This window comes from Gallus gallus, chromosome 1, assembly GCF_016699485.2.
Source record: "Gallus gallus isolate bGalGal1 chromosome 1, bGalGal1.mat.broiler.GRCg7b, whole genome shotgun sequence".
Lineage (NCBI taxonomy): Eukaryota > Metazoa > Chordata > Aves > Galliformes > Phasianidae > Gallus > Gallus gallus.
Window position 1 is genome coordinate 116,779,086 of NC_052532.1, and position 24,689 is coordinate 116,803,774.

The window sequence follows — 24,689 nt, forward strand, 5'->3', positions numbered from 1 at the left end:
ACTTTTCAGTCTGAAATGCTAAAAATTGTGAAGTTTTCCACACCCCAAGAACCTCATTGTATTTTTCTATTCTATTTCTTCTTATCCAAACATTTTTATAATCACAGTTGCGGTCTTTCCATGAAAGATGTTGTAAGAAACATTCAGCTTCAACAGGTTGGAAATTGAAATGCATTGAATGTGGAAAAATGTATCAGCGCAGTTTTCAATTTATACTAAAACAAAAATTCTGACAGTCAAAGTATGAACATCTTGCTTAGGTTAAGTAATCAGCAATAAATTATTTTACTAAGTTCAGTTACACTGAAAGAATTATCCAACAGTTACAGAGAAATCAGACATTTTGCTGAAAATAAGATATCAGAAAAAAGAGTTCATGATAATTAAATGAGTCTGCATCACTGAAATAAAAACTTAGATTATTACAGACATGAGAAAAAATGGTAATGGATAGGTAATCTGAAGCAAACAAATAAACCAGCAAAATAGGAACGCAACAAAAATCCAAAGCAAAACAATCCAAGAGCAAATCAATAACACAAATGAAGCAGCAATGACTGCAAACTTAAAATGCAGTACTTCCTGAACTGTTTTCTCAGAACACTTTCTGTTTCACTGACTTATTTTTTCGTCCTTAACCTTTTTGTGTGCTTTTTCCCTATTGACAACTTCAGGTTCAGGACTGAAAGCTATACAGTATGCATAACTTACCAATAGGAAAGTCTGTTCTTTGTATTCTGAAATGATAAAGTAACTTGAAGAAAAACTAAACATCACTAATATAGACTGTATTAAAAAAAAAAAAAAGTATGATTAGGAAAATCTTGTCATTTTACTGTTTTACTAAACGTTATGAAACTGAAAAAAAAAGCTAAAGCTAAATAATTTGTGATAGATTCAGCACTTTCTTCATTTTAACTTACTCAAATGGAAATTAACTTCCATTTTTTTTCACATACAAAGGCAACTTTAATAGTTCATTTTAAAAATTTAATGCTTCTCTAACTCAAAAAGCTACTCCTTCATCAGATGTAACTTCCCCCAAAATGTACTGACTCCAAAAATAGCCAACAAATATGCAATAAAGCCCAGTAAGACATAAACAGGACTTCAAGAGAGGAAAAAAAATAAAGCAAATTCACCTTTCCTCTGATAAGATAAACAGAAATGGCTCCCACACATGACTTATCATTGAGAATTCACCACAGAAATGAAAGACTGTGAAGGAAGTGTACACAGCATACTCATCTGTTCTCTAGCGTGGGATAGAAGTTGATGCCTGACCTTTACAGTAAGAGGAAGAAAAGATTCACAGGCTTCATACTAGATTTGGCCTAGAAATTAAGATCAAGTAAATGGGACAGAAAATGAAGTGCAATTTTCAATGAAACTATTAATGACATCAACCCAGTAAAGCATAAATTAAATTAATTACTTTGAAGTAATTACAAGTAGAAAAAGAAATGGATTGTAAAGCTTTTGGAGGTTAACAAATCATCTTTGTCACAAGCAAAAAAATAAAGAATTGGATACTTTCAAAACTATATGGCACAATAGGAGTTGCTATATATTACTAATACTTGCAACTGTGTATCAGAAAACTAGCTTAACTTGATTTTCAGTTTAAACAAAATTACAGTTCTGCTCAACAGGATTCAGTACTTAAGCACCAAATCCCCAAGAACAGTGTTTAGATAGAGGAAGGCAGTTGCTACATTGCCTACAGTCACACAGGAAATTATGTGTGTGAGACAGCAGCCTCCCTCTATTGATCACAATAGCCAATATCTGGAAAACCAGCTTTCAAGCCCTTGCTCAAGTTTCTCAACACTGGGACATATAACAATTTGCTGTGCAGTGATGGGCAACCTTATCGCATCTTTAAACTTGCGTTTCTATATGGAAGAATGAAATGGGAAAAAGTCCTGGAGTACAATGAAAAGTGCTTCTTTCTTTCAGCTAGCTTTTAGAGAAAGAGCAAAAACAGAACAACTAAGAAATGAAGTCTTTCCCCTAAGTTATTAACTCTGGAGTCTTAATATGGGGCTTCAGTATTTTCTCTGAATCTCATGCCTAGGCTTATCAGAAAGTGAAGTTTTAGACATTTTAAACACACAATATATTAACAGTGAGAAAGCAACTCTAAAGAATTGTATTGTTCAGGAAGAGTTGGAAATATAATCATTCCCCTGGAAAGAAACAGTGTTTTTACACGCTCTCCTTCTACGTCAATGAAAATTGGATGACCTACTTTGAAATGCAGGTATATTACACACGTATTACTTAACACTGGCAAAATCATACAACATCACAAGTGAATAAAGCAAGTTAAATAGCTGGTTAAGTATGACTAAAGTTTCAATTACCTCAATTTTGTCAGATGGCATCACATTAGTCAGATGACAGCAAGCGAAGGAGACCTTACAACTTCTCTAGATGCTGCAGAAGTGCAGTCACACTGGAATTCAGTCACTGCTCTTCTCATCTGGAAATCACCTTTTTTTCATAGCAGCTTATGTCTTTGTCAGCAGTGGAGGGGAGGCACTGACTTCTAGCATGCTGGTGTACTGTTGTAGTAAACTCTTATACTGAAAAATCTGTAGGTTGTTAAATGACACTGACAAAACTAGTGTCTATTAAATCACCTCATACTATTCATCCTATTGCACAGACATCTGATAATTTAACTTGAAAGTGTAAAAAAGTAATAATCAGTTAACAGAAACAATTGGTGGCTCTTTCAAGGTAATCAATAAAATTTATTAACATTTAGCAGTGTTTATCATGGATCAGCTTTCTTTAAAAATTAGAGAGAGAAAACCTGTATGTTTCTTCATCTCAGATCTCTCCCTTCTCTTTGTCATGTGTAAGTAATTTTCAATTGTTTTTATGGAACACATATAATTGAATAACAGAAAAATATTGCTGCAATAGATAAAAAATATCAGCCATTCTATTCCATCATTCCCAGTAATCAAAAGCAAAGGAAACTATTTTTCTTAGAGCTCTTTTGAGCTCTTTCTGAATTTTCTAGTTTGGTAAAAAGAGCTGTTTTTCACCTTCCGACAACTGTTCTGTGTGATGTTGTACTTTAATGCCTAATACAGCAACATGCTAATAGACTATTAGTACTGTTAATCTCCAAACTTTGGTTTTGGCCTCACCAAATCTGAACTCTGATAATTAATCTACACAGCAAAAGTCTAAGTACTTCTAAGCAGTGTGTTAATTTAAGTGCTTAGAATTTATCTGTTAAGACTGTCTATACTGCAGATGAGGTATGCATTTCCAAAGTAGTTTACACAGAAAATAATGCTTATGCCTTTTTTTTTTTTTTCTCCGTAAAGTTTTTGTTACATTCAGATTTTGATCCATCACTAAGCATTATGGGTACTATACAAGAGCTAGAGAAGAGCACATATACGAACTTGAGGTAATCAGAAGTGAAGACAGTAGATAAACATGTTAAATGATGGCACAGAAAAAATCTCACTGCAAATCTACCAAGAAACTAAATTTATGCAAGTTCGATGTTCTGTGTTTGAATGCATTAAATTACAGGCAGCATTTTGGCTCAACTGTTTTAATTTGCTCCTTTTCTCCTTTTCTCTCCAAGACAGCTACTACAAAAAAGCACTTTTTGACAATCAGGATTTGCCACAATTTCTTCCAAGACTTAGTCTTTGTTGTAAATTTCTTACAACAGTCCCATTCTGCTAACTCCACAGCTAATAGTAAAATATAAAATAAACACATGCATATTTGTAAAATAAATAACATCAACTTATTTTTCTGCTGAACAAGTGTCTCAGAAATGTTACTGATCCTTACTCAATTTCCTAATAATTGAATCCTTGAAGTTTGATAATAAAAAATGTGAAGTATATCTAAAGAACTGCCAAGGGCAAAAATAAATCTACAGGGCAAAAATAAATCCACAATGCAAAAATGCAGCTGTTGAAAAGTACACAGAGTGGTCTTATGCAATCAGTGGAATGACAACACAACAACAGACAGCATGGAATATCAGAAGGCCCCTTCCAAAATTCAATCCTAGAAAAAGCAGTTGGAGTTCTTATCAAATACAGCTCAGGCCGTTTGACTACAAAATTGCTCAGAGTTTTCAGCAACAGAGCAAAGGGCAACGGACAGAAACCAGAACACAGAGAGTTCCATATGCACATGAGGAAAAACTTCTTTACTGTGAGAGTGACGGAGTGCTGGAACAGGCCATCCATAGAGACAGTGTACTCTCCTTTGGAGAGATTCAAGATCCATCTGAATGTTTTCCTGTGCAATCTGCTGTAGGGAACCTGCTTTACTATGGGGCTGGACTCAATCAGCAGAGGTCTCTTCCAACCTCTACCATTCCATGATTCTGTTTCTCAGGATCTCTCTCTATATTTTCACCTCCTCTTTGTGGTGCCATACCCATAAACCCACTTATGCTTAATAGCATCTCTACTAGGGCAAGGATTCCTAGGAAAAAAAATTGAGCCTATCTGCACAGCACAGAAACATATATAAACAGACAGATAAGTAGATAGAATTTGCATTATTCCTTGCCTATCTCTTTGTTTTGCCTTCAGTATTCACTCAGGATTATACAGTCACGGACATCTGGCAGAAGATTTGGCTTCAGACAAGCCAACCCCGTACCTTAAAAAAATAACAGCTTTCCTTCAGTCTTCTGATCTGGACAACCAAACTATGTTGCTGTTTTTCCTGCAATTTGTTGATGTTAAGATCTGATTTTTAATTTCTAATATTATTCAGTCATTGTCTTTATTCTACATAATACCACAAACATAACTGAAGAATTGATCATAGTGAATATATAGTGAATACATAAAAACGCATGAAGGTAGCATGCTCAGCAGAAGAAATTTTTCCCACAAGGAAGTACAGTGTTTCTTACATCATCAAGAGTACTAACTATAGTTAAAAATGAAGTTACAGGAGAACAGTAAATCATGCAAATATAGACACTCATTATTCCATGTAGGTTAACATGTCTTGTTTATTGGCTTAAGTTTAAATAGAATATGAATATTTGTAATTTTAAAGAATTAATCTGACTGGGAAAAAAAATGAATCTGAAGAGGTAATCAAGCAATCTTAATTAACACTGCTTCCAGATAAGTCAAATTTTAAAACGTGACAAGAACTCCATGTATATCCTTGCAGTGTTGCAACTCTATGTTAGAGCAACTCAGAAGTATCATCCTTAACATGAGATTTCCACCGGAAGACAGATAAGGCAAATCACTACAAAAGATAAACTTATGCCAGATTGAACTGGGAAATTGAGGGTCAAGGACTGCACTGCGGGACATGAAGATACAGTCTTTAAAAGGCTCACCTCAACTCCCTTAAAAAAGAAAGTGCTTAAAAAACAGTCTTGAAGTAACTTAACTGGATACAGTGCTGAGCAAGCTGCTCTAGCTGACATTGCTTGCATCAGCAGGGTTGGACTAGATGATCTTAAGTCCTTTCCAACCTAAATGACTCTATAATTAAAATTGGAATTATCAGTTGGAATTATTTCAAATAGAATTGAAATTGATTTAAAAGACTGGAAAAATCACTCCTTTTTGCCAAGGATGAAAAAGTCATTTGTGGAAGTGAGCTACTCCATATGAATTTGCAGATTGCTTCAACACAATTGGCTGCTCTGCATTCGTACACCTGACAGTTTCCTGAAATGAGGTGTTTAGCGCAAGACATTCAAATTACAGGAGCAGTCAGCTTTCAAATAACATGACTATGTTGTAATTTACCGCCACAGCACTCTGATAACTGTCCTTACAACTGGGGGGGGCGGGAGGGGAAGGAAAAAAAAAAAAACAAAAAAACCACAAACCCAACAGAAACACAGAAACTCTTTTGAAAAACAGATTTTTTTTTAATCTTACAGTAATGACAGATGTTGTGTATTTCACATTTGAATTAAAGACTGTAATAGGAAAAGCTACTTTGAGCAAGAATGGCTGAAGAATTCAGTACTGGAGCCTGAAGGACAGCCTCCTCTTTTCATGCTTAGCTGTTTTGACAGGTCTTTGTGCATGCCGCACTGATAGCAATTCCTCCCTCAGCCTTTCAGAAGGAACAGAACAGTAAGCATTTTAATCTAGGACATTTCATCAATTTTAATTTGCTTTATGTGTAGCAACAAAACATATTCTAATGGGCAAACCTTATTATCGCTACTCTTATTTCTTTATTTTAATATTTCACAGCTGACTACACTTAAATAAAAAAGAGAAATCTATCACTTGGTCATTACTTGTCCTTGAGGGTTTTCAGTCTCCTTATTCTTCACAGTCATTATTCTGCATAAAAGTGACAGCGTAATATTCAAATAAATAAATCTTCTGATCAAAGGTCACTTGTTCTTTTACATCTTCTAGGCCACTTGCCAACAGATGCCAATCAGCAAAACTACTGCTAACAATTCCCTACAGTCAACAGGAACTGTGGAAGCAGAGTCATTCTAAATAGCTACTAAAACTCAGTGACCAAACTATGTAAGAATATCTATTGTCATCCTCTTGGCATTAGGTTTTAGTTTGTCTCCTTTACTACTGTTATTAATTTCTAAATATGTATGGCACACTATAAAATACTGACCCTTTGATTCTACACAGTCTTTTCACATACCATGATACTATTCACCATCTCTCAGGACTCCGGAAAGTACCAGTGTGAATCCCAGCAACAATAAAAGGTCATATAACTATTTTTAAAATGTCAGCCATCCTGTTCATAAATGCTCACAGGACAAGTAACAGTTACTGTATTCACAGTCTCCAAAATAAGAAATGGGTCACAAAGGGTCTGTGCTGGTGATATAGTCATTTCTTATCGCCTAGATCCTCTAGTGGCTCAGAATTATGTTGGCTTGTTCCTTAATAATACAGCTCCCAAATCCCCTTTAGTCAACAAACTGCATCATTGCTGCTCACATCCTGACATACTGCAGTGTCATTTTCACAGAACATTTGGATGAAGTCTACTAGAGCCGGACTGCTCCATGGCAAACATCTGTTGAAGCTAACAAAACCACTGGTTTTCCCAACAACATTATTCCTCAGAGTTTTGAAATAAAATCTATATGTTGAAAATCACTCCTTACCAATTGTGACTCATACAGGGTTCTGTAGCAAAAGAAACACTCAGTATTGAAAAGAAACATTCCTTTAAAGAAAATGCACACGTTCCATATACAACTGGCATAAACATAGAAATAGGTTTAGAACCATACACTAATATTACTACATACGTTAATCGTTAACTTCTTTCTCCGATGATTCACAAACAAAGGAAAAAAAAATCCTCAGCAAGGATCATATCAAACCTGGAGTAAACAGCATTGACAGTTTTGGCTCTAAAATGGGAAGGTGGATACTTCTGCTGCCTATGTATGGTGCTCCCTTCATCTTTCCCTCCCTTCTGCCTCAAAAAGAGAAGTGGTTCACCGTTCACTGTTTTCCCCATTCAGTTTCACATATAGAACACATGAGGATTATGACGCCAATTCAATGAGAGTATTTTGAAGCAGTCCTCATATAAAATAACATTAATTTCTTAACAAGGTAATGGTATAAATAAGATTGCCCTCCACTGAATCCAATAAGGTACATTCATCTTTGCTTAGGACTTAAATGCGCTGTCTCTCTGCTTTTTGTCACTAAACAGAGAAAAAAAGATTTTCATAGCAGTGACAGTAGTTTTAATTGTTCAACTGCAGGAAACTCCTCACTCATAGAAATTAATCTTACATGTCAGACAGACATGTACAGGCTTACCTTCTGTGTAACCACCCAAAAGGCCACAAGATCCATCAATTAATAATGGAAAACTAACATTCAGTAACAGTGTAAACAACAGCTAGAAGCCATTAATATTAATTGACACAAACTCCTGTGCTTCACAAGAAACTTGTCTCTTAATCATTGTAAATGCTTTGCTCCAACCTCAGTGTACTGGGAGTACCATGCACAAGTCTATAAATTGTGCAGAAAAAAAAAAAAAAGACAAGAACAAATATATAGATGCCTCCTCATTTTATTTTTGAACCATCTGATTACTATTCAGTGAATATCAGATCCAATATGACATTCATCAACTAATTTCCTTCTGACAAGATTCCAAAAGAAAATGCTTAGCCAATCAAACCACAGCCAGAATGAAAGAGCATGACACCACTGATGGAAAGATGCTCAGAATAGAATGGCAGTTATATAGTAATATGCCGCTGGGCCACCAAGTCTCAAAAAAATACATAAGATACACAGATACTCAAATAATGGGTACCAGATTCCTGTTCTGTTTCAGTATTTAATTGTGAACAATTTCTCAAAAAAAAAAAAAATCCAAATAACCTGGATTATAGATTTTTTTTTTTAATTGCTATTGCCTGCTGTACTGTAGAATGGAGGTAATTCAATTGCTAGGTACAAACAATTAAACCAAATATAACACGTATTTTTCCTTAGAAAGCATTCTCAAAGCTGTCTGGAATGCTGTAGATAAATTCATTACATATAGCTAAGGTGAAGAATTTTTATTCGATGCATTTATGTATTATTTATTATAAGTTGTTGTATACTCATTATGGCATTTGTCACAAGGTAAAAAAAAATCTTGGCTTTCTTGATGCTAAGGCCAACATTGCTAACATCATTTACTCTGTTTCCAGCTAAAGGAAATGTTTTAGAGAAAGAAAACAAGTGTCTCTTTTGTACTGAGATATTCACTATATAACTAATATTATGGTCTAAAATAGACTTATGTAAGAAAGCATTCCTAAAAATTTAGAGGGCCGTAATTTAGTAAAATGTCTACTAATGGTTGTTAAAGTGTACAAATACTTATACTATTTAATATATATTTCAATTCTGTTCCTCAGAATTTCACTAGTTCTAGAGCAAAAATGCACCTTGAATTGCATTTCTCTATTTAAAATTATCTACTTAAAAATAGCTCCTACAAGGCAAACTAAAATCGAGAAACATCAACAAGGGTTGCAATGTCAAAATTTGATTTCTTGTTTTCATGAAGTTCAGAATGCTCCATATGACTACAACCACCCATATGCATTACTCATAGCTCAGACAAAAAAGTACTATGCATTAAAAAGAGAAACATTTTTTCCTATATGAATAATAACATCTGCAGACTTCAATCTCATAATAATGAGATGAAGGACCCTGTACATCTCCTGATAAACCATCATGGGAGAGATTGTCCTCTCAGTTAAATTTGATCTCTATCATAGAATAAATATGACAAAGTGAAGATTTCCTTTCACACAAATGAGCACAGAATATAGCTGCTTCATTAACTCCACGTGAGACAATCAGCAGAAAAACAGTGGAACACAGAAAATAATAACTCTCAACTTCTTTTGATACAAGATGGCATCAAATTGCTATTAGTGTCTAAAACGTCAATATTCTAATTGTCTACTTACACAATGAGGTTAAAATATTTTATGTATTTTTTAAAAAAACTCCCCCCCTCATCCATTCCTCCCACCCTTTTTGAAGATTATTTAATGTTAAAAAAAAATCCTGTCTCTTCAGAAACCTTGGTAAAAATAAATAAATAAATAAAAATCACAAGATGGAGTGGTATGCTCTAGTATTTTATTTAACATACATGTTACAGAGAAAAAATCTGCATGGATCAATAAGAAGCTGTCTCACTGCAATTTATCAGAGGGAGAGGAGGTTCTTTGATATATGTATACCTGACGTGAGATTAAGCAACAGCGGTTCAAATGCTGGTCTGAACAGTTTATTACAAATCTTAATCCATCAGGGAGATGGGGAAGGGAAGGTAGGCAATAGGAAAGATAGGAAGGAAGCAAGAATTGTGTAGCGCGGGGATAGTCACCACCATGATCCTGCAGCGTCCCGTTGCATGACTATGGTCCGAGGCAAAAGTGCAGGGGGAGAGCAGCAGTAGCGTGGTCAGCCTTAGGCAGCAAGAACGTACCAGCAACAGGGTAAATCCAGGAGGAAGTGGCAGGTCTCAGGTAGCAGGCCCAGGAGAGTCCATCAGCATGCAGGCATCACGTCATGAAGCATATGATGTCAGATACCTCTTCTTCTTCAGCATGCAGGCATTACGTCGCAAGAAATCTGATGTCAGAGACCTGTCCTCATGGTTGTTGGTCCCTTTTTTATCCTCCTTCTGCCAATGTGGCATTCCTGGGCGCTTGGTTAAAAGTCATGTGCAGGACCCCATGAGATGGCTATCTCCCTCGAGATAAGCCCACACAAAAGACTGCTTCCCAGCCATTAAGCTGCGGCTTATCCCCCTCTTGTTGCCTCTGGCATGCAAATCTTCAGACAAAAGATTTCTCCATCTTTGACCAGGACTTGCCTGGACTTGTCCATCTGTGTCCTCAGCAATCTTTGAGACAATGACACAAAAGAATAATCTTACAGAAGCTCTCTTTCCTAGCCTGTTTGATAAATATTAGGTAGTTAATATACCAAAAATTTCTATTCACGACTAGTTAGCAGTCAAATACCACTTGGTCTGAGAAGAACAGACTTTAAAAAACATTATATTTTTTTTTAACTCAGGATGTAAAAGGAGTGGATAAAAAAATCTATGTAGTTCAAACTAATACAGGATAATCTGAAGAAAAATAGCAGAAAGAAAAACCTTCAGAAATGTAAGCAAGATACTTCAAAGGCTGTTAAGTAGTGCTTCGAAGTCAGTGTTTGGAATGGCAAAGCTTAAGATGAAGGATCTTTTCTTCCTTGCCTGACAGTGCATTAAAACACGTCCAGAGAAGGGCAACAAAACTGGTGAGGGGTCTGGAGCACAACTCTTATGAGGAGCAGTTGAGAGAGCTGGGATTGTTCAGTCTGGAGAAGAGGAGGCTCAGGGGAGACCTCACTGCACTCTACAACTTCCTGAAGGGAGGTTTTGATGAGAAAGGGTTTGGCCTCTTCTCCCACGCAACAAACAGAACCTGAGGAAATGGCCATAAGTTGTGCCACAGTAGGTTTAGATTAGTCATAAGGAAAAACTGTTTCTCTCAGAGAGTGGTCAAGCACTGGAATGGCCGGCCCAGGGAGGTGGTGGAGTTACCGTCCCTGGCAGTTTTCAAGAGGCATCTGGATGAGGAGCTACAAGATATGGTTTAGTGGCTTGTGGTAGCAAGGGTAATGGGAGGACGGTTGGACTTGATCTTGTCTTGTGATCTAGGTGATCTTTCCAACCTTGAGATTCTATGATTCTATGAAAACTTACAGGAATTATGCATTCAAATAAAATTGACAGGAAAAGTTTAGATGTGTTTAAACCTTATTTACTGGCACACTTGGATATATAGGAATGTTTATTGCATAATTTTTACATATTAATGAAATTGTTACTCAAACTGCTTGCCCAGACATTTTTATGTAATAACACAGTTACTAAGTACTCAAAATGTAAAATAAATCCATTTTATGTTAGAGTCATTCGAAATCATTCACTGCCTTAAAGAAATGTATTTTAAAAAATTCCAGAAAGTATCTGATGGATGTTCTGTCAGATAGAAACAGAATCAAATATAAAAGTGTTACATGAGTATGTCGCACAGCTACAAGCCAGCTAATTTAAACCATGTTTTAATGAAAATGTAATAAATATTTCATTAATACCTTTCCCTACACACACTTACTATATTTAACTGATGAATACTACACAGTGGTAGAACAAGTTTGTAATTGCTCTGCTGTTTATGAAAGACCCAGATTGACTCAAAATAATATCATTCAAATGTTTGGCATAATGACAACTCTTAGGATCAAATGTTTGGACTAGTGCAGCACAATCTAAACCTTCTCTTACACCATTGTTGCTTTTCCAGTCAATAACAAGCACAGACAAGAATAAAATTATGGGATGTAACTTAAATCCTGAAAGCTAGTAGATGGTTAGAATTGTTATTGATTAAATAACAAACAAACAGAATTTGAACCTGCAAACACCTTCACATTTTTGGCATGCTAGGAATCCTCACTGACTTTCTGAAGGTAGGTTTTCATGTTCTTGACAGAACAGTGATTAGAAATGCATTTATATCAGATGAAGAAATTCAGACTTTAATTTACTAATCACTATCTTTTTAGCATAGCTGATAAGAATGTGATAGAAAATGACCCTAGCAGGAGAAATCTAACCAGTGCAGTACAGAGAAGGCATATTTTCAAGAATAGATCTCATTTAAACACAAAAGACAGAGGTTAAATATATAAGAAACATTAAATTTGTTTCAGATTTGATATTTAGAAACAAGCTCAACAAAAATGAACAGAAAGATCATGCCACAGTCAGGACAATCACTGAGAATACTAATGCAACAACTTCCTCACTCTTAATACATTGCTTTGATTCATAACAACAAAAGAAATATATCTGTAAAAAAAAAAAAGGCTACTACTACTTCATATTTACATCAATATGAAAATATGGTATCATGGGAAAGGGTAGAAGTGGGTGGCAGGACACCATTAAGAGCAATTATTCAGTTACTATGAAAAAAATCATTATTTTAAAAAAGTATGTAAAAGATATTGTCTTGAAGCCTCTACTTCTTCAATTAAAAATAACACCTACATCATGCTTCAATTTTGCTTTAGTCTTGATTCATTACACTTCCAAAACTGAGTCACAATAAATTCCAAATGAAAGGTTCATTTATGTTCTCTTGAATTCATTCAAAAATTGTCTATATTAAGGCATTACAGTTTTCTATTTTGCTCCAATATTCAATCTTTATGGAAGAAATAGGAGGAAAGCTGCATTCAACTCTGAAACAAAATCACACTTCAGTCATGTATAATGAGATTCTGAGAGACACGGTAATGAATATAAAGTAAGCTACAGCCAAACATTTGATCCATGTGGCAGACTGCAATGCACACAACTAAACATACATAAACCTCACCATTCGCTGCATCTGATTAACATGATCACGCTACACTGCATATTTTTTTTCCTTACATATAACTATAAATCGATTACCTTCAGGAAGAAAAAAAAATATTTTCACAGTATGCATAAATGAATCTTGTTTTCTAAAACTTTCAAGAACAACAACAAAACAACCACATTTTCTTCATAGAAACAGTTCAGGATTGAAAAATAATCTTTCTAATCAGCCAAGGAAAAAAAAAAGTTATTTTTTTCTTAAAAATAAATAAATAAATCAAGCTAAGCATTATCATCTATGCGTTACATTCCACCTATTTTTACAGAAGTTCACCAAATCTGAAGTCGCTAAATGGCATGAAGAAAGACAGTAAAACCTGAAATTTCTGTAAAACTCAGATTTTTCTTTTGCACATAAACTATGACAATACTGTCTTCTTGGCAATGTAGCTGACTGAAACTGAATACTATAAAAGCAGATTTCATGCAAGACCATTAAAAAAAAAAAAACATGTTGTAAAAAAATTCAGACTTTCATTAAACCTTTTTCTTTTTTACATCATAGGATGAGAAAATATTCAGTACGGTTGAAAAACTCTTTGTCTGGATATCATTTACATAACTTTCCCAAACAGAAATTAACATGAATATTTAACACTTTTCCTTCAAATGGTTAATCTCAGAAAGATGATACAAGCAAAAATAATGAAATAAAATGCTAAGAAAATGAGTTCTTTTGTCACACTGAAGTGGCAAGTATTTTATAACTGGCGGTTTTTTGTTTCCTCTTAAAATGTTTGTCACAGTAAAAATTACTCCAATAGGATTGATACTGTTTATACTACATTTGGATTAGGGGACCTCAACTGAAAGCTCACAAACACTCAACAGTGATCAAAAAGAACAACCTCACCCAGACACATTCAAATGATTTCTGTCTAGGTAGATGTCATGTTGCAAATACATCATCTCATCACCAACTACTACTTTGTTCTGCACACAGTGGACAGAATCCAGTCTTCTCAAGCTTAAATATATCATAGTATCTGTACTAGTAGTACATAGTACTTGACTGAGAAATATTTTAAGATTAGAGTGGTACTCCTTATTTCCCTTCCCTCAGTCATTAAAACATTGAAGATAGAATTAGTTTCATATGTTACCAGTAGAATCTATTGAAAATACAAGATGTTATTTAAACTGTTGCCCAAAATATACAAAGATCTCCCTAAGCATCTCTTCACTATTACAAGCATCGCTAGCAGCCAACTCCAGCTGGAAACAGATAAAAGGCAAAGAAAATAAATAAATAAATCAAGGCCAGACTTCTAGAACAGTGCAACAAAAGCCACCTAAAGCAATCAAATGACAAAAGCAAAATAACTAGTTACAACAAAATTAATTAATCCTATCAACATGGGATCGAGACATCCATCAAGGATTTAGTTTCCTTACACCCGCAGATCAAAGTAAGAGTTTGCAGAAATATTATCCTGCAAATTTTCCATTATCCAATGAAAAGGAATAGAGGGAGAAGTTAGAATTTCATGATGAAAAATACAAACCATTGTCTCAGTATCGAAGTTCCTTTTTTTTCTTTTAAACATACAAACAGTAACACTATGAAAGATGATAGGCAAATATATCACCCTCTGCTGGATTCCTGAAAAGCCACCTATACTTTCCATGTTGTACAAATATCTTTTACAACATATCTTGTAACTCCTTCAAAAATGTATTTTCTTATTCACTTTTCATGGTTATTAAATTTATTAAATGTAATGTGCTTGATTTTTTTTTAATTATTATAAAAACAGAAGAGATTCTTCAACATAAGGTATGTAGTCAAACAGATAAACTGCTCACATTAAAGTACAGTAGCTCATGACTGCTATCAAGTCTTCAAGTAAGCTAAACAACAACCCTGGGGATACAATGGGTAAAAGCAAAAACAAAAAAGTTCCCCTTTAGCAGATGAACCATTATTTTATTTCTCCATCAAGTTCACACTATACAATATAGTCTAGAATAATACAGAAGTTGCTAAGTTGTTTGCTGCAAAATTTGAAATCCTTTTAACTAAGTTCCAAACAACTATAACAACATCATAGTATATATTTGTAAACTTTAAGGATTTCTTGTTTCAAAACATATTGTAAGAGCAGACATAAAGATTTACTTACCTGATCCTCTTTTGGTCACAACCTTCAAGCTCTGAGTTAGAGTAGCATACAAGAGAATCAAGTTTGGAATAGGAACTTTCATCTTCTCTCTTTCCACGACTGCTCCCTAGAGTACCCAAAAGGAAAAAAGAAAACATTAGCTTTATGTTGGTATTGAAACAACTTTGTAGTAATTAATCATAATACTGGCATTGTAGAAACATTGAACATGGTTCTTTGTGAGCAACTTAATGCACCAAAATGATTCATTATTACTGAAAAGAATATGTAAACTGAAATCACCTAAAGGAAAACACATACACACACTGCATTTAAATTTAGAGCTGTAGTTCTGATTTTGTAGATAGACAGAAAATTCACCATGTCCCTAATAAAACCTTCTAACACATCCCCAAAACATTTTTGATGAATTCATCATATGGAAAACAGTGTTTTCACTAAGCTTCAAAAAATAATATCAAATTCTTTCTCTTAATCCTGTAATTGCATTTCCCCAGTATAAGAAAAAATAAATAAAGAAAATAATATCCTTCTGCACTGGTTTTCTTCCATTTATTCATTCTACAGACTGCACACAAGATTCACAATGAAAAGAGCCATTAATTACAAAAAAATCTGGTCATTTTCTTAGGAACAGGGAACAGCTTACCAGGAACTCCTGTAAGTTCCTTTTACATGAGCTGAAAGCATATAAGCAAGATCAAACACATTAACTGCAGCAAATGAGAACGTTATTAGGACAGGAGAGAGACGAATCAGATTGTGGATCAGCCTTTACCTCTTCAGACGTAAACAAAGATTTCCATTTCTACTCATAGAATCACAAAGACCTATATGATCATCTAGTCCAACTGTCAACTTGTACCTGTGATCAGCCTAGATCATGTCCTCAGCGCCACTATTTCTATTTCTATTGCTCACGTTCTCAGGGGAATAAATGGTGTGATCAGCAGGTGAAAACAGGGTGCACACATTTTGTTAATTCAGAGGGTGTAGGGATGTAATCTAGCCATAATATTGTTCCAGCTTTGTTCTGAAATGGCTGCTAGGACTAACAACCTACATTTTAATACTTTAATTTATGAAGGAATACTTTAATTTGTGAAGGAAGATAAGCTTTCTTTCTAGTCCATCTAGAAAGTACAGTATATCTATACTCATGATAGCATGTAAGATATAAAAGCATTTTACGTAAAGTCTTATATAACAAAAGAATGGGCTGTGATCAATGGCTCTTGAAATTTCTAAGAAAGACTCAGATGAAACCAATGTAGTTTTGATATTGACCTCTGCTGATCACAGTACTGTACAGCAACTGAAAACATTCTCAAAAGAAACCACATAGTTCAAGGATTGATTTCAAAAGAGATCATGCATCTTTTGCACTTTCATTGGCAGTCAGGTTACTGAGTACCCAAGACATTTCTGAAAGCAGCATCTTAAAATAGCTTTATTTTAGAAGAGAGCAGGTTGGAAATAAAAAATAGTGGAGGCGTAAAAGAACACATTATGGGAAGAATTACTTAAACAATGATGACTCCTGAAGAATCTATCTTCAGAAGTGCTAGATTTCAAGCTATTTGAGATGTGCAAACCTAACGCATTCATGATTGTGGCTTTATCAAAGATGAGTGAGAAAACAGTTTGAAAACAGCAGATTTTGATATCTAATTTTTGATAATGATATTTATAAACAGAGAGATACAAAGAAATAATAATATGTTTGCTCTTTCACTGGCTGTGAACCAACTCTAGCACTTCGGCACTGCAGGTTAAGGACTAGAATTTATCCACATTCACATACCTTAGAGAAGTTAGACAACAAATTACCTATCAGCAAAGGAATTAAATGTCACATATAGAATTTTTCCAAGTTAAATTTGGAGCAATATGAACATTTTTAGTCAAGATTATTTAAATAAATAATGTGACCATGGGGCATAATAAATGACATAGAAGCTTAGCATTTTGGAAGCCAGAAACAAGGGTTAATTTTCAAGGAGACAATGAATAGATATCACAAAGTGTTATGCAACAGTTTACTGCAGACTTGAGTCAAGCATTTATGAAATCAAAATCCCATTTCTCACTGCACTAACCGATGCCGCAGGAAACCCTGAAGCTGCTATCTTCAGCCTCAAGTGTACTAGTGAGAGTCAGCACCTTGCTCTGCGTGAGCCTAATAAATACTGTCTAAAGAACAACAGGAGCTTATTGTACATTTACAAATTCAGTAAATAGCTTCTGACTGGGAAAGAAGATCCAAAAACATCTTCATTGACCACTCATAAAAAAAAATGAAAGAAACGTAAATACATACACCTACACACATATATGTTTGTATGTCTATATGCACATATTTGTAAAAGAAGCACGAAGCAAAAGCTATAAAGCTTGAAGCTATCAAAGAAAGCTTTTGTAATATAAGAATATCAATGAGAAACAGCTCTTTCAACTAAAATCTTGCTGTGGTCCATCTATATTTCAGTCATTTATGTTGTCAAGCCTGTTAAAAAAAAGTCCTTATAACAATGAATTGCATTTACAACATGGTTCCACTGTAGAATCTATTCCCATTTACATTTATTCTCAGAGATTAAGGTCTAGCTTAAAGGCATAAACAAAATAGACTGCAGCCTACTTTGCTTGTAGTAAATCCTCAGAAAGTAGTCTTCTGCTGTCTCTGAGATACCAGAAAACAGTTACCACTAAAGGGTGTGAAGGAAGAAAACAGCTTCCAGCACTAGCCATTCCCTCCATGGAGCACCAATGAGCACTAAAGCAGATCTTACCCAGGTTCTCCCTCAGGGTTTTCCAACCCTTCTGTTTCCACTACCTTTCCTGCAGCAGAAATTATTTGCTGGCCTTGTCTTCATTTTAAAAATCAAAACCGCAAGCAAGCTAAAGATTGCTGTAGTGGAGTTGGTGCTTTATGCCTTTGGACGTCATTAAGGAAGCTGTGGAACCTGGCTCACATCATTCTCATGACTGATTCAAAGCAGGTGCTTAACATCACTTGTCTCCTGTTCCAGGTGAATGCCTCAGCAACTGACTAGTCTAGAAAATGTCACCTTGTTGAAAGTGCTTGCAAAGATAAAATAAGCAAGTCAGAAGGAAATTAAAAAGAAACATCCCCAGGGGGATCTTATAATGCACAGAAAATTGTTTTGCTACTGCAGTGAGTATGTCTGAGGCCTATATTCTGTAATGCATTGTTGGGTTTTAAACTGAAAAACAAAAGGCATAATTCTATGAAACCAAATTCTTAACATTAAGTGATACTTTGTGAATTGGAAACAGCCTTTTCTTCAGCAATTAATTTTACTAATTGTTTACCAGTAAACAGGCAGGAATTTATTAATATTAAAAAAAAAAATTCTGATTTAAAATGGAAATAGCAGAAGTTTGCTGTTTCTGGAAGCAGTAGGCAGATACATGACACATGCACATACAAAAGGCTCTTTTACTATTTTTTCTCTTTAATTCTTCCAGAAAAGTAAGACAGTGTACGGCAGTTGCAAACTTCATTGCTGCTTCTGAAGTTGTATGAACGCCAGTATATCTTACAAGCTCTTTGGCTATAAGACTGCTTGACTCTTTGGGTGAACAGTAGACTAACATTACATTTTAGAATCAGGGATTTTTCCTTGCCCTTTCTTATACAATTGCAAGAATGGAAGTATATTTCAGCTCTGTACAGTATTTAATGTTTCAGAAGTGCAGCAGTGGGTTATTTGTTTCCATGAAGTACAATATGAAATCCTGTTGAAAATTTCTGAATAAAGAAATATTCCATGCAAATTTTAACTGGGCATGTTATTAATTTTAAAAAATTATCTTTGGTAGAAAGTGTCATTGCTTAAAACAGAAATGACATAGGAAGCCTCTAGCATCTGTATTGCTGAGTATCTTAGTTTCCAGTTTCAGAAATAGAAATACAGCTGTATCTCAACACTAATGTTCCTTGGGGTAATGCCAAGCATGATTTTTTTCTTGAGTTGTCATAAATACTCAGTGTGAGGAGAATGCATACCCTTACACATGTACTCCCCAAAACAGCTCAGCAGAAATTAAATTAACCACAGTAAAGCAATTCCTGATAAGGCAATAAAATGGGGAAAAAAAAAAAAAAAAAAAAAACCTTTTCCTAATTTTACTTATGTTCATTTTGGGTCCTTCCCAAAAGTTAAATTATACTTAATTGATATAGGAAACTTTCTACTGGCTCAATCTCTAACTGTAAATTTATAGGCTTGTATTTCAGTATTAGTCTACGAATGCTAGCTCCTGTCCATCAGCTAATTATCTGAAAATCATTCTTCTTCCTGTGCTTCCTTTCTAACTTGGAAGGATATTCTTTTATACATGTTCCAAACTACTTCATTATCTTCCATCCTATTCCCTTCAGAGAAAAAAATTGTAGGACCTTGTGATCCCTGAAAAATACTTCACAACTGTTCTGTAGCAATGGGTTTTTAGGGAAGACTTATCGAACTATCTAAAATTATGAAATTGTTACCTACTGGCCTGTCCAGCCATACATGTCTTGACACTTTCATTACTGACACATCACTGCTTACAATGCTTTCATTGTAAGCATAGCATTGTAAGCAAAGGCTTCTTTCTTTAGGCACTACACCTGTCCTGAACATTGAACTTGAGGGTTCATGCGTCATGAAAGTGCTATATTAGTTAATAAGATTAGTTTGTGAATGATATGGACTCTGTCCATCATACAAGATACTGAAGAAATGATAATTTGACTAGAATTCGTTAACATCCTTCTGTGACTCTCCTATGCATAAAAACATAATCTGATATTCCCAAAAGTTTTGACAAACCAACCTACTTTGCTTAAGCATAGAAAGTAGTTAAAAAGGGAATCTATAAGGAAGAAACCTACTGACAGAACTAGACAATTGTCTGGCCTACTATTTGTTTTCCATTTTTGAGTAAAACAATGTCAGTGTAGCATTTGCACTTAAGGTGATGGACTAGCAAACGTATTTTGTACACTGTTTCCATTGCTTAACATGTTCCCAATGATATTATTAAGTGACTTTCTGTGTGGTAGGCAGTGGTCAAGATTTCTGGATATTGCTTTTTCTATTAAGAAAGAAACAAATGATAGCAGATTGCAGATAACTGAAATGTCATACACCATTATCCTCGAGCATCCTCACTATTGAATAAACAATTGAATCGATTTCCATAAATTAAAACCATCAGCTGAAAACTATCTGACACGTACGTTGGGGAACCACTGATGAGAAGAGAAATAACAACTTCAGGAGAGCAATAAAAAATACAATAGCTTTCTAGTGGTCTCACATTGCCTTGTGGGATACCGGTCAGCAGGGTACACTCTGCAGTCCCACCTAACTCAGCAAGGTGGCTCTATCAGTCAAAAGTGTCTCTGCCTACACAGCTGTGATGTGTCCTGAGACACTTGAGTTCTTTGAACAGTAAATGTTCCAGCTATGAGATACATCTGTCCCTCAGAGACAGAAGTTGGCCACTGTGTTTTAAACATCTTCTTGCCCAATCACAACAGGAGTATCCTTTAGATCTGCTTTGTACTTTCCAGTTTACTGAAGAACTAAGGGCAATACACCATCCTATCTGAAAGCAGGACAAAAAGCAAGGCCATAATTCCCACATAGCAGAGCCTACACAGATAATGTATTTAGCTGAACTGAATCAAACTCCCCATGTCTACTGCTCTTTTTATAATTGAGTGACCTGAGAGAGAATGAGAAGAATCTAGTATTTCATTACACCACCAGTGTTGATGCAATAGTGGCAGGAAAAGAAAAAGAAAGCCTTGAAAAAGTGTGCTAGTGTGTTAGTCACTCAGGGATAGAGGAACAGTGGATATACAAGAGTCCGTTTTCATTCCAAGGAACTTTTAGATGAGGAAAAAAAACATGTATAAGTTTAAAAGATTACAAAGTTCAGTACAAGTAGATGTCTATTTTATAACAGAATATTCTATTAACTTTGACTAGCAACGACACTCTTGGGAACAATTCCAAAAAAATTCTCTAAATAATATCACCCATCTAATTCAGTAATGACAAGAGACATTTTGCCTCAACTATTGGTGACTGGTGGACGGTTGGACTCGATGATCTTGTAGATCTTTTCCAATCTTGGTGATTTTATGATTCTAAGGACAGAAACGCCATGTACATATTCTGACAACATTTATGTGCAGGATAATAAAATCATAGTATCATTTGAGTTGGAAGGCTCTGGGCAGCCTCTTCAAGTGCTTCACTACCTTATTGCAAGGAACTTTTTCCTTACACCCACTCAAAATTTCCCTTCTTTTAGTTTGAAACCTCTTCCCCTTGTCCTATCACAACACACCTCCGATAAAGCGTCTGTCCCCTTCTTTATTATAGCCCCCATTTAGATACTAAAATGCTGCTATCAGGTCTCTCCAGAGCCTTCTCTTCTCCAGGCTGAACAGCTCCAGCTCCCTTAGCCTGTCCTCATAGGAGAAGTAAACCATTCCTTGGATAATTTTTGTGGCCCTCCTCTGGATGAGTTCCAGCAGGTCCGTATCTCTCCTGTACTCAGGTCTCAACATCTGGATGCAGTACTCCAGGTGAGGACTCACCAGCACAGAGTAGATGGGGAAAATCACCTCTCCCAACATGCTGACCATGCTTCTTTTGATGCAATTCAGCACAGGGTAGGCTTTCTGGGCTGCGAGGGCACACTGCTGGTTTTCGTCCAGCTTGCCATCCACCAGTACCCACTCCCAGGTCCTTTTTGTCAGGGCTGTGCTCCATCCTTATATACTCCAGCTTGTACTGTTAGTAGGGGTTGCCACAACCCAGACACAACACCTTGCACTTAGATTTGTTGAACCTCACAAAGTCCCACTGGGCCCAGCATTTGAGCCTGTCTAGATCTAGGTCTCTCTGGATAGTATCCACTCTCTCGGGCACGCTGACCACACCACACAGCTCTACTTGCTGAGGGTTTACTCAATCCCACTGTCGATGTCATTGATAAAGATATGAAAGAGCTCTGGTTCCAGTACTGACCCTGAAGGACACCACTCATCTTCCATCCTGACACTGACCATTGGCCGACACACTGGGTACAAAAAAAATCAAAACAGTAAAACTTCTTCACCATCACTTTAGATTTCTAGTTTACACAGCACTAATATTAATGGTTTTCTTTTATGTTATACACAGCAGGCTACGTATTTTCATTTTTCTCATGGTTTATCCTTATTACATAATCTTATTAATGCACTGTAATCTTAGACTGCCACATTAGAAGTTAGAAAAAGTGGTCTCTAGTTTACATTACATTTCTTATATTTGAGCTCCCTTTGTATCTTCAGGGCTGTGAAAAGGTGGAAGCAGGTGTTTCATTTATTTCTTCTCTTTCCCAGGCCAAATACCAAATCCTTTATTCTTCTCCAAATCAAATTCTGGTAATCCACTACCACACCTGGGCATGCCCAGCCCTACCCAGCTTCCCCTTGAGTATCCCTCATCCCTTAGCAGAGCCCCATATCCAGAGCACATGGGCAAAGGCACAAACTGTGCCGTGACTGCCCCTAGCTCACAGCTTCCAGTGGAAGTGGACAGCCAGACCTCACTGCAGGCAGGCACCTGCTGCTCCACAGGGTTTGAAGTCCCAGAATAACTATATTCAACAGGGCCTGCTTGCTTCCAGCAGAAGAACAGTCATGGCATTTTAATGCTGTAAGAAGCCTGGGAAGTAAGTCACTACTTCCCCCTAGAAATATAAGGATTGTAATTAAGTTTGCATGAACAATAAATAATAAAAAGTTTTAGAAGTTCACAGTATTACCAATTTCTTTACCCACTATAAAATCATGTTTGGGTATGTGAATCTCATATAAAAGCATTTTGGTAGTAAAAATTGAGTTTCTGTACAGGATTTCATAGGCAATCTACTACCTCATTAAGACCAAAAAAAAAAAAATCATGTACCATTCAAACAAGAACAGAAAACACCTGAAAAGAAATATTTATAAAAAGGGCAAGTGTGCCTTAGCATTCAGATACAGGATCTTATGGATAGCTATTAAAAAAAAAAAAAAAAGGGAAAAAAAACCTACAAGGACTACTGTCGTTAAATCGGTTTGTAAAGGATTTAAGTATTAATGATCTTTATAATGACAACAAATACTTTTGCAGTTTATTAAAACTGCAGGAAGAAAACTTCAAATTTGGATATGACTAATGTTTGTTATACCTATACAACAATTCCTCATGGCAAGTAGGATTACCCAACAGCAGAAAGACAGTAGGAGACTTATGACTCTATAAAACTATACTGAAATCCAAGGTCAGAAAAGGGGTGTTTCTGGCCTAATCCAATTAGAACTTCTAAGTGCTGCTGAATAGTACTGCTGCTGAAAGTGCTACTTATTAATAACTTTTCATAGACTTGTTGCTGAGACAAAGAGGATGGTTTCTTAAGAGACAGAGCTTCCTGTACTAATAATGTATTATGAGTGTTTAGCCATGAAATAAATGATATTCAGTCTTAAAACTGCAATAGCCTGATGGATAACAATGGTTATTCCAAAGCCACCTAACATTAATTTCAGATTATAACATTGGAAAACATAAATCATGTAAAGATTCACAGTTATCTAGGTCACAGGCTGAGTATTAATTACACAGTAATTGCAGTATGTTTCATATGCCTCTCATAATTTTCATAGCTTATAACTGTATTCATCAAAATCTTGCTTTCACAATAATGACTAAAAATAAAATATCCTCTCAAAAAAAAAAAAAAAAAAAAACCCACTTTCCTCTGGAAGTTAGGAGCACTGTCTTCCACCACAACAGGTATGCCTCTACCACATCAAAGTTGGGATTTTAAATATTTTTGGATCAGTAGGAGAGTAAGAAATAGCATGATCTTAGCTGTGGTGGATCAGATGGGGGATTCCAAGCCCTTAATTCAAAGCTTTTGATCTTAAAACAGAAGAGATGTAGCATAGAAATAACACTGAAGAAGAGGCTGGAATCCCGGACCTCTTCCTTTCCTGAAGAAGTGCTGTAAATATGAAACCACAATTTGTCTTCTGTTACTTCTTTTTTCCAGGCTCCTGAATTTAGCATGCACAGATGCACAGAGCCTTGTTTTACCCAGAAATGATAGAGATCACAGTAATCAAAATAATTGGATAAGGGATTTGGGAAACGTGGGTTCAAATTCTTCAAACCAAGAAGACTTAGAAAATAAAACCCCCATTTACTGAGCACGTGCTCTAACTTCATAACACATATACAAACTGTGTGCTTTCAAAGGAGTAGGTTGCACTGACTAAGATGTTATCACATAAAATAAATGCAGCAAGTGTTTATGGGTGGCTCATTCAAAACCATTCTGTTAATTTGCATCCTGTTGTATAGGGTAGAATGATTCTCATCACATTGACTATACATAAAAGTAAAGCATTCCATAAAACTTTATCAGCTCCTATTGTGAAAGCCCTCAGGAAGCTTTAAAAGCTCAGTAGAAACACATCTCGTTTCCACGGAATTCAAAACC

The 24,689-nt window shown here is 35.5% G+C and overlaps 1 protein-coding gene across 2 annotated transcripts in view; it reads right to left on the reverse strand.

Moving 5' to 3' along the window:
• The window catches only part of IL1RAPL1 (interleukin 1 receptor accessory protein like 1), a 702,165-nt gene that overhangs the window by 602,127 nt on the left and 75,349 nt on the right, over positions 1-24,689 (reverse strand). For both annotated transcript variants that reach the window (XM_425563.8, XM_046903219.1), the window contains exon 2: positions 15,126-15,231. In XM_425563.8, the coding sequence (XP_425563.3) occupies positions 15,126-15,207 (82 nt within the window). In that variant the 5' untranslated portion in view covers positions 15,208-15,231. The remainder of the gene's footprint in view (positions 1-15,125; positions 15,232-24,689) is intronic.